Source organism: Thalia democratica, chromosome 3 (genome assembly GCF_965202585.1).
Source record: "Thalia democratica chromosome 3, ktThaDemo2.hap1.1, whole genome shotgun sequence".
Lineage (NCBI taxonomy): Eukaryota > Metazoa > Chordata > Thaliacea > Salpida > Salpidae > Thalia > Thalia democratica.
The window spans coordinates 11,987,165-11,998,335 of record NC_139167.1 but is presented as its reverse complement, the minus strand read 5'-3'; the positions used below and the strand labels follow the sequence as shown (position 1 = coordinate 11,998,335).

The 11,171-nt window shown below is 29.0% G+C and overlaps 1 protein-coding gene across 1 annotated transcript; it reads left to right on the top strand.

Annotated features, from left to right (window-relative positions):
* The first annotated feature begins 6,185 nt into the window (after positions 1-6,185).
* Positions 6,186-8,769, top strand: LOC145832092 (uncharacterized). The gene is made up of 2 exons (XM_082939451.1): positions 6,186-7,451; positions 8,314-8,769. The coding sequence occupies exons 1-2, from the start codon at positions 6,186-6,188 to the stop codon at positions 8,767-8,769; spliced, it is 1,722 nt and encodes a 573-aa protein (XP_082795577.1).
* Positions 8,770-11,171: the final 2,402 nt, after the last annotated feature.

Here is an 11,171-nt window from a genome sequence, read left to right as displayed (position 1 = left end):
CTTGCATTTAATGTTTCTCATCGCAATTTAACATTGCTTCTTGCTTTTTTTGTAGTGATATTGATTAATTGCTAAATTTCGTTGTTAAATTGTCAAACTTTTAGATTTTTGACTCCTTTATTACTCATAACCACCCTTTAGTTTCCAAAAATAAGATACTGTAAAAACATTAGTTATTATCCTGTTTTGTAATTTTTGTTAACAACAACAATAAACTGTTAACATTCATAAACTGTAAACAATTATATCGAAAACTTTTTTTTTTTTGATCTGTAAGTTTATTTATCAATTTCTTTTTAAAAAACGAACCGTATATATAACTCTGATAACCTCCACTTCCTAAATTTTTCACTTTTACTCCCAACCATTTTTTCTTAAAAACCTAATTACGCTTGGAGCCCAGTTAGTAAGCCTGACAGCCAAACCAGATAAAAGTGTGGTACTGAGCTCTAAGAAGTAGTTCGGTTTTGAGTTAAAGTGGTAGCGGACAGCTTTCGTTATTTGTGCATAAGTCCCTTCCGCTGCGAATTCCTCCTATCGGAGGAATTCTTGCTCTCGGGACTTTTGCACAAATAACGAAAGCCGTCCTTAAGGCCAGGTCCTTATGCTGGTCGGCACCTAATTAGTTTTTTGTTTGATGTACGAGTAGTTACGCACGTACTTTTTGTATGGTATTTATCTCTTATATACTTGTGAGTATCCATATGTATGTTTGATATTAAAAACAACTGAATTACAGTAAAGTTTTATGTTTTATAGTATATAACATTGATGTAGTACTCCAAATGGTACAGTTTTGGAGTAGACAATCAATTTACTATTCTATATAGAACACTTCACTTACTGTAATTTGATTTACTAATATCGTTCTATTGTATTTTGTCTCATAAATTTACTAGTTGTACATACCAGTTATTTAACCTAATGAGATAGAGTAGTCTTCTATCTATTTTATGTTATTGTTTAAACAAGCCTTAGCTTTATTGTTTTGTTTGTATTGTACTTTGTTAAGTAATTTGATTCTACTTATAGCTCAAAGTTAAGTAAAGACTGAACAGAGTTTTAGTGTTATTTACAGATATGTTTAATAGTATATATCCATTAGTGATTCGAATTATTCAAAAGTAACACAACAGTTTTTCGTTGTAGATTACTTTATCAGTATCATTCTATTGCAATTCAAAAAGTTATATTATTTAAGTGACCTAGTCTCATAAACAGCAAATAAATTCTTAGTTTAGTACTAAATTATACTTTAGACCAGCAGTTCTTAACTTTTTTTGATGTTTTACTTGGATCAGTTCCTGTATCATTTGTTTGAGTTACACTAGTAGATTACTTACTGAGATTTAAGCGTCGTTAGCCTTGAAAGAGGTAAACGATGGTTGTGTAAAATATGTTATTAATGTTGGTACATTGCATTCTTAATGGTACAGAACTATATACTTTTGTAAGTAGTATAATAAGGTTTAAGTATGTGGAAGGTTTATGCCACTTAGACAGAAACTAAGCTAAAATTCTCCATTTACATAAGTAAGTATTTAAGTCTTAAATTGTATAAATAATGTTTGGACATCTTTTAAATTAGACACTTACAAAATTCCGTTTTTGGCCACAAATTTTCAGGTAATTTTGTAACATATTTTGTTTTCACCTACTTACAATTATTACGTCATGACCCTGTAGTCGCATACAATATAAACTTAGTAATTTTTACTTACACATTAGTTGTATATGGACATATCTTTTGGATTGTAAATTATTAATTTTGTTTTAAATAAGACTAATTGTATGTACATAATAAGTAATGGATAAGGTGTATCTTACTTAAACTAACAGATACAAACATTTAACGTTCTAACTTGAGGTTATATTTGAGTTGTTTTAAATAACAGTTTTTGTAGTGCCATTTAAGCCAAGGTTTAAGTCTTCACGATTGTTAATGTATATTATATGTTTTCTAATGTCTTATATCTTAGCATAAATTTGCTGTCAATCAATTTGAAAGACACTAGTATCTTATCTTCATACTCTCTCTCTCTCTCTTGTAACATCTTACTTTGCAATTTTAAGCACAGTAGAAAGACGCAAACTAGCTTTCGACAGCAACCGAGAGCTGCTTTTGTTTTCCAGTTTAACTGCGGGCTCGACAAACACTTGTTGGCTTTACGAATGAGTTTGCTCAGGTCACGTGTCTTGTTATGTACCTCTCGAATCGTTGCATCAGTTAGCACGCAATAGTCATCTTTTACTTTTCTGCTTAAAAGGATCAAAAGTAATTTATAGCCGATATATGCTCTCATTTCCTTCAGATGAATTGCTCGAGTTGTCCATGTCCATACTTCTAAAAAAATATAGTAGTTCATGTTGAGAATTAATATGATTAACATTTCTTTTATAGTAACTCTCATTTTGAAAACCGTCGATTACTTAGTCAACGCTTAAACATTGTTCGTTTGAAATTTCTAGTTATTTCTCCAAATTTGCGTTGAAAATCTCTGAAAAGAAACAAAAATCACAAAACTGGGAAATTACCCATTGTTGATACAAGAAGCTTCTAGCAGAAGTTGACAATTGTGTTGAAATGTGACATTTTTCCAAATTATGGCAAGTAGAAGACTTCAAAGTTGGTCAAACATATGCTCATCGGCTTTCAAGTGCAAAAACCTACAAGTTTGAAAGGTATTAGAAAAACCAAATAGTTCAAATTCAAAGCTTTGAAGTTTTAAAGCTCTATTTTGCTTATTTTTCATCGTTTTAATAACTTTTTTGGTGTTTTTTAGCATGAAATTTTCCGCAAAGAACGATGGAAATGCTTATTTTTAATTATTGCCAAGTTTAAAACGAAAATGAAAAAAATAAAAAATAAAAGCTTTACTCGTTCATAATCATTCAATTTTGTTGCATAAAAATTTGCATAAATTTAAATAATTACAGTCTACTTAGAAGAAGACATCTTTTTTATAAAGTCTACTAATTTAGTTAGTTCTTTTACAGTTAATTAAACAATACGTACTTTGACTAACAGTTTCATTAATAATTTTGTACGTGTTAATATAGTTTGTAAAGTTAAGTTACCCCTTGGTGTCCGTACATAGTTATTTATTTGCATATTATTTTAAGCTTTAAAAATGATAAATCTTATGTAAACAACGAAAAAAAAGCAGTTGGTCTAGCCTTTATTATCTGTACAATATCCAATGTTAAAGTAAAAATGGATACTAAATCAGCTCAATCTAACATATACTTTTACTTAAATGTATACTTGCATTTGAAAATGCTGCACAATAAAAAAGTACTCAAACAAAACTTCAACCACCTTTAAAAGATGTAAAGAAGAAAATGTTTTTTGAAGTAGAATTTCGTGCTCGACATGATAGTAAAATTTAGTTTTGCAAAAAAAAAAACAAGGTTTAAAAAACAAGTTAGAAGTTTAAAACTAGGTTAAAGTTATAAAAATAAATGAAGAGAGACCACGTGATAAAACAAAAGTTCTGCTTAAATTCGCCATAAGAAAGTATTGTGAATATTAAATGTTAAAAACCTTATTTTTTATCGTTTTGATAATTTTTTTGGTGTTTTTTCGCATGAATTTTTCCGCCAGAAACCATGGAAATGTTTATTTTTAAGTATTGGCAAGTTTAAAAAGAAAAGAAAATAAATTCTAAAAATAAGTTTTACTTGTTCATTATCATTCAATTTTATAGCATAAATTTGCATAAATTTCAATGACTACAGTTGGTTTTGTCTTTAGACAAAAACTACATTTTTATAAAGTATATTAATGTAATTAGTTGTTTAACAGTTTATAAAATAATTTTTACTTTGACTCATAGTTTCATTAGTATTTTGATACGTGTTAATATAGTTTGTAAAGTTAAACTTTAGTGTCCTAAAAAATGTTTACTCACATATTTATTGCAACTTACGGTTCTCTTTACTACTAGTTTGAAGTGTTTTTTTATAAATAAGTACTACACAAATCAACAAGCTTTATAAACTAGATTTAAATAACTATCAATGCAAATAATAGCTGTTAGCTTAAATATTAAGTAAGATAACATTAGATTAAATTGTTAGTTTTATCATTGTTTTTTTTAATGACAAACATAAAATTAAACTATTTATTTTAATAAATAATTAATTATTTTAATAAAACATATATAAAAAGATATAATTATAATTTAGTTAAACTAGATAAACAATACTGAAATAACCATGATAAAAGGAAACAACTTTAATTTAAAAGCAAAAAGTTCACATATATTAACTTTTGAAGAATGATAACATTTCAAAAATCATGATATATTTTAGCTTAGTTTTTACGTAAGTTAGATGATAAGTAAAATGTGCAGGTTTTTGTATATAGTTTAAACAACACAGTATTATGAATTGATGATAGTTCATCTTTCTAAATTTTCTACAGTTCATTGTGTTACAATATCAAGAGTTTATTAAAAGACCCACTCAAAACTAAATAAGCGTCTAACTACTTTTGAATAACTTGAATTTATTACTGTTTTGAACAGATTATCTAAGTGAACAATACTACTCAAAAGTATTAAAAGTTTACATTAGCAAGTTATTTGACTATACACAGTCAAGTCTTATGGATAAGTTTGTCAGTGCACACTTCAAAAAAGAGATTTTTTTGACAAGTATTAAGAAGTATGTACACTTATTTATAAACTTGATTAACTGTTTTTGTGTTTATGTCGAAACTTAATTGTTTTGTGTGTATTAAACTGTTAAATTAAGAAATAATGCTAAACTTAAGTCATGTAAAAATAAGTTATTGTACAAAATAACGACCAAATTGATAATAGTGAGTTTGTGAAGTTAAGCTAAGCTTTAATGTCTGCATAAATGTTTATTCACGTACTTATTGTAACTAAGTATACTAGAGTGCAGACATGTTAAAAAGCTCTGCTTTGTTTACTCGAGCGTAAAATTACTAACTTAAAACAAACCAAAGTTTATACGCTTCATTGCTGAATTACCATAGTAACTATTAGCATTTTACCAACTCTGCTAGAGCGAAGTGCTGTTTCAATAATAAGTACACAAACCAATAAGTTTCTACAAAAAGTTATTGAGAAAACACTTCACTAATTAATAACAAGCTTAATGTGATAGTATTAGCAACACGACTTAATTTTAAACTCTTGTAGAATACTTTTTGTTTAAGCAGTTAGTTAATGGTTAAAAATGTAAATCTTTGAACTAAAATGAAGGTTTAAAGCGGAAATTAGGAATATAGCAGTGATATTTGTTATGAAGATACTAGTGCCTGCTATGTGTTTCAATTTCTAACTCATATCATACAAAAGCATACAAGTTTGAAACGTGTTCAAAAACCAAATAGTTCAAATTCAAAGCTTTGAAGTTCAAACTTCCATTTTGTCTATTTTTCATCATTTTTATAAAGTGTTTGGTGTTTTTTAAAGCAGAATTTTGTGCTGAAAACGATAGTAAAATCTATTCTAAAGTAAAACAAAGTTTAAAAAAGTTATAGCCAAAAGTTTAAAACAAGCTTAAAATTTTCAAAGCGAGAGAAGAGAAACCACGTGATAAAATTAATTTTCCGGCTCAAAATTGCCATAAGAAAGTATCGTGAAATAAATCTTATTTTTTATCGTTTTGATAAACTTTTTGGTGTTTTTTCGCATGAAACTTTCCGCCAGAAACGATGGAAGTGTTTATTTTTAATTATTGGCAAGTTTAAAATAAATAGAAAAATCTTCCGAAAAAAAGTTATACTTGTTCATTATCATTCAATTTTATAGCATAAAAATTTGCATAAATTTCAATGACTACAGTTGGTATGGTCTTTAGACAAAAATTACTTTTTTATAAAGTATATTGATGTAATTAGTTCTTTAAAAGTTTATAAAACAAATTACTTTGACTAATAATTTCATTAGTACTTTTATACGTGTTAATATAGTTTGTCCTTTATATAGCTAAATTTTAGTGTCCTAATAAATGTTTACTCACATATTTATTGTAACTAAGGGTTCTCTTTAATACTAGTTTGATGTGTTGTTTTATAAATAAGTTCTACACAAATCATCAAGCATTATAAACTGGATTTTAACAAGTATCAATGTAAATAATAGCTCTTAGCTTAAGTATTAAGTAAGATAACATTAGATTAAATTGTTAGTTTTATTATTATGTTTTAAATGACGAACTTCTATTATATTTCTAAGGATTTGTATGAGTCTATTAGACCTTCAGGTTCTCAGTGTCCGAAACTGTACGGACTACCTAAAACTCACAAAGACGGTGTTCCAACAAGACCTATTTTAGATATGAGTAATTCTGCACAATATAAAATTTCAAAGCTTCTAATCAAAATCCTCGAACCAGTTTCCAGTAAGTATTCCACTTTTTGTATAAAAGACTCTTTCTCATTCGTTGAAGTCATAAGAAAAAATGCTTTTTTACCAAGTAACATGTGTTCTTTTGACATAAAAAGCCTCTTTACTAATGTCCCAGTGGATGAAACTATAAATATATGTCTAAATGAACTTTACAATTCTGGTCTTACAGCTCCTTCTATTCCAAAAGATGTTTGTCTTAGTATGTTAAACATGGCAGTAAAAAATGTTGAATTCAGATTTAATTCTTATATTTATAAACAGATAGATGGAGTAGCGATGGGTAGTCCACTTGGCCCTATTTTAGCCAACATTTTTGTGGGATACTTTGAAACATTGCTCTTTTCCAAGTATGAAAAACCAATAAACTATATTAGGTATGTTGATGATATTTTTGTGTCTTACAATGATGAATATAACATTGAGGAATTATTTAGCAAAATTTCGATTTTACACCCAAATTTAAAATTTACTATTGAAAAAGAAAAAGACAATTGTTTACCTTTCTTGGATGTACATCTGTTGCGTACATCTTCCGAGTTGCTTACCACTGTTTACAGAAAACCTACATTTGCTGGTCAATATATTCCATTTCAGTCATTCTGCCCTTTATCTCAAAAACTCGGTTTAATCTCTTGTTTGGTATTCAGAGCACACAAGATTTGCTCGAAAAAGTTGTTTGAAGAGGAATTAGATAAAATAAAAAATATTTTTGAAGCTCTTGGTTATCCATCGCATATAGTCAGAAAGACAATTAACAATACAATCTCAAAATTTGAAAAACCGGTTAAATTTGGTCCTAGAAAATGCCCTGTATATTTGAGATTACCATATTTCGGTAAAGTAGCAACTGCTCTAGAAAAGACTGTAAAATACACTGTAAACTCCACTTTTAACTCTGTACAACTAAGAATCAGTCATGCTACAAGAAAGCCCTTAAATGGAATTTGTAAAGACCGTACTGCCGATCAAGAAAAAAGCAAAATTATTTATATGTACAAGTGCCACTGTGACAGTGAGTACTTTGGCAGAACGTCTCAAAGATTCCATATTAGAAGGGACCAACACGTTTTTAATTCCCTCAGAAGATGGATGGACACTGGTTTAAAAAAACCATCTAGTAGATCATCAGCGATAGCTGAACACTTATTAAACAATTCAGATTGCGCAAAGAACTATAATGATAGTAACTTTTCAATTTTAAGTAAAGCTCGTAACGATTATCACCTTAGTGTTTTAGAATCTCTATTTATAAAAACATATAAACCTAAATTGTGTAAGCAACAATATGTTTATAAATCTAATCTTTATAAGTTGTTATAGATTTTATTTGAATTTTGTCGCTTATTTTTATTTTTATTTTATTTTAATGTTGCTTATCTTAGTTAAATTACTGATAAACTGTTTTTTATATATGCATTTATGAATTGTGAATGTCTAATTAATTTTGCTCAATTATGCTAATTAGTGTTAATTGATTTTTCTGATTTTTCTGATATAACCTCTAACTATTTATATACTCAAAACTTAATCTTAAAATTAGTTGCTAACTAAAGTAATTGAAAAGTGTTAGCCGAAATCGATTTTACTTGTTTGTTGCTTTAATAAAGATGTTTTTGAATGAATTTTGTCTTAGATTTCTGTACAAGATATGTAGTACTAAAAAGTTATATACTAAGTTAAGACATAAGTACAGCAAATTTCATAAATTTTAAATCGAGTAAAAAATTAACTATGAACTAAATTTAAATATGAATTTTCAAACACTATTTAATTTTAAAACACTGTGCAAAAAATCTCATGTTTTATATTCCTATCTTTTTTTTTATAGCTTAATCTTTAAGTTAACGCTTTAAGTTAAAAGCTTAAACTCTGTGCCGAAATTAATTTTTTTAACAAAAAAAGCAAAACTATTTTCTCTTCCAAACAGGTAGTAAGCACTCGAGCGCTCGAGGTGATTTACAGACTTCGGGCTGAAGTGCCGGAACGAAGAAGCGGCCGAGGTTTGCCGCCGGCGAGAATTCGGGAATTTCAGACGTTCCACACGACTGAACAAGAGTCACCTCAATGCGTCATTTGTTTGGCGGATCAGGAAGTCGGGAGACTCGTGATGAGACTGGACTGCGATGGGAAACACGAGTTCTGTCGGAAGTGCATCGAAGGTTGGTTCAAGGAGCACACAACTTGCCCTTTGTGCAGGCACCAGTTTGATAGAAGGAGTGAATTTGCATGCGCTTTGAACAGAGACTTTGCGAACACGCACGTTCGTAGATATGCTGACGTAAATGGTGCAAATACTGGTTTGAATGTTGTCGCTGGTTTTAGTATTTCTACCGGAAACGCTATGAGTTCGCCGTTTAATAATTTAGCAATGCCTTTCCTATAGCTTGCATTTAATGTTTCTCATCGCAATTTAACATTGCTTCTTGCTTTTTTTGTAGTGATATTGATTAATTGCTAAATTTCGTTGTTAAATTGTCAAACTTTTAGATTTTTGACTCCTTTATTACTCATAACCACCCTTTAGTTTCCAAAAATAAGATACTGTAAAAACATTAGTTATTATCCTGTTTTGTAATTTTTGTTAACAACAACAATAAACTGTTAACATTCATAAACTGTAAACAATTATATCGAAAACTTTTTTTTTTTTGATCTGTAAGTTTATTTATCAATTTCTTTTTAAAAAACGAACCGTATATATAACTCTGATAACCTCCACTTCCTAAATTTTTCACTTTTACTCCCAACCATTTTTTCTTAAAAACCTAATTACGCTTGGAGCCCAGTTAGTAAGCCTGACAGCCAAACCAGATAAAAGTGTGGTACTGAGCTCTAAGAAGTAGTTCGGTTTTGAGTTAAAGTGGTAGCGGACAGCTTTCGTTATTTGTGCATAAGTCCCTTCCGCTGCGAATTCCTCCTATCGGAGGAATTCTTGCTCTCGGGACTTTTGCACAAATAACGAAAGCCGTCCTTAAGGCCAGGTCCTTATGCTGGTCGGCACCTAATTAGTTTTTTGTTTGATGTACGAGTAGTTACGCACGTACTTTTTGTATGGTATTTATCTCTTATATACTTGTGAGTATCCATATGTATGTTTGATATTAAAAACAACTGAATTACAGTAAAGTTTTATGTTTTATAGTATATAACATTGATGTAGTACTCCAAATGGTACAGTTTTGGAGTAGACAATCAATTTACTATTCTATATAGAACACTTCACTTACTGTAATTTGATTTACTAATATCGTTCTATTGTATTTTGTCTCATAAATTTACTAGTTGTACATACCAGTTATTTAACCTAATGAGATAGAGTAGTCTTCTATCTATTTTATGTTATTGTTTAAACAAGCCTTAGCTTTATTGTTTTGTTTGTATTGTACTTTGTTAAGTAATTTGATTCTACTTATAGCTCAAAGTTAAGTAAAGACTGAACAGAGTTTTAGTGTTATTTACAGATATGTTTAATAGTATATATCCATTAGTGATTCGAATTATTCAAAAGTAACACAACAGTTTTTCGTTGTAGATTACTTTATCAGTATCATTCTATTGCAATTCAAAAAGTTATATTATTTAAGTGACCTAGTCTCATAAACAGCAAATAAATTCTTAGTTTAGTACTAAATTATACTTTAGACCAGCAGTTCTTAACTTTTTTTGATGTTTTACTTGGATCAGTTCCTGTATCATTTGTTTGAGTTACACTAGTAGATTACTTACTGAGATTTAAGCGTCGTTAGCCTTGAAAGAGGTAAACGATGGTTGTGTAAAATATGTTATTAATGTTGGTACATTGCATTCTTAATGGTACAGAACTATATACTTTTGTAAGTAGTATAATAAGGTTTAAGTATGTGGAAGGTTTATGCCACTTAGACAGAAACTAAGCTAAAATTCTCCATTTACATAAGTAAGTATTTAAGTCTTAAATTGTATAAATAATGTTTGGACATCTTTTAAATTAGACACTTACAAAATTCCGTTTTTGGCCACAAATTTTCAGGTAATTTTGTAACATATTTTGTTTTCACCTACTTACAATTATTACGTCATGACCCTGTAGTCGCATACAATATAAACTTAGTAATTTTTACTTACACATTAGTTGTATATGGACATATCTTTTGGATTGTAAATTATTAATTTTGTTTTAAATAAGACTAATTGTATGTACATAATAAGTAATGGATAAGGTGTATCTTACTTAAACTAACAGATACAAACATTTAACGTTCTAACTTGAGGTTATATTTGAGTTGTTTTAAATAACAGTTTTTGTAGTGCCATTTAAGCCAAGGTTTAAGTCTTCACGATTGTTAATGTATATTATATGTTTTCTAATGTCTTATATCTTAGCATAAATTTGCTGTCAATCAATTTGAAAGACACTAGTATCTTATCTTCATACTCTCTCTCTCTCTCTTGTAACATCTTACTTTGCAATTTTAAGCACAGTAGAAAGACGCAAACTAGCTTTCGACAGCAACCGAGAGCTGCTTTTGTTTTCCAGTTTAACTGCGGGCTCGACAAACACTTGTTGGCTTTACGAATGAGTTTGCTCAGGTCACGTGTCTTGTTATGTACCTCTCGAATCGTTGCATCAGTTAGCACGCAATAGTCATCTTTTACTTTTCTGCTTAAAAGGATCAAAAGTAATTTATAGCCGATATATGCTCTCATTTCCTTCAGATGAATTGCTCGAGTTGTCCATGTCCATACTTCTAAAAAAATATAGTAGTTCATGTTGAGAATTAATATGATTAACATTTCTTTTATAGT

Coding starts and splice junctions, on each gene's coding strand:
- LOC145832092 (XM_082939451.1), top strand. CDS start 6,186: ATGACGAACTTCTATTATATTTCTAAGGATTTGTATGAGTCTATTAGA. Junction 7,452..8,313: donor ATATTAGAAGGGACCAACAC/GTTTTTAATTCC, acceptor TCTTCCAAACAG/GTAGTAAGCACTCGAGCGCT.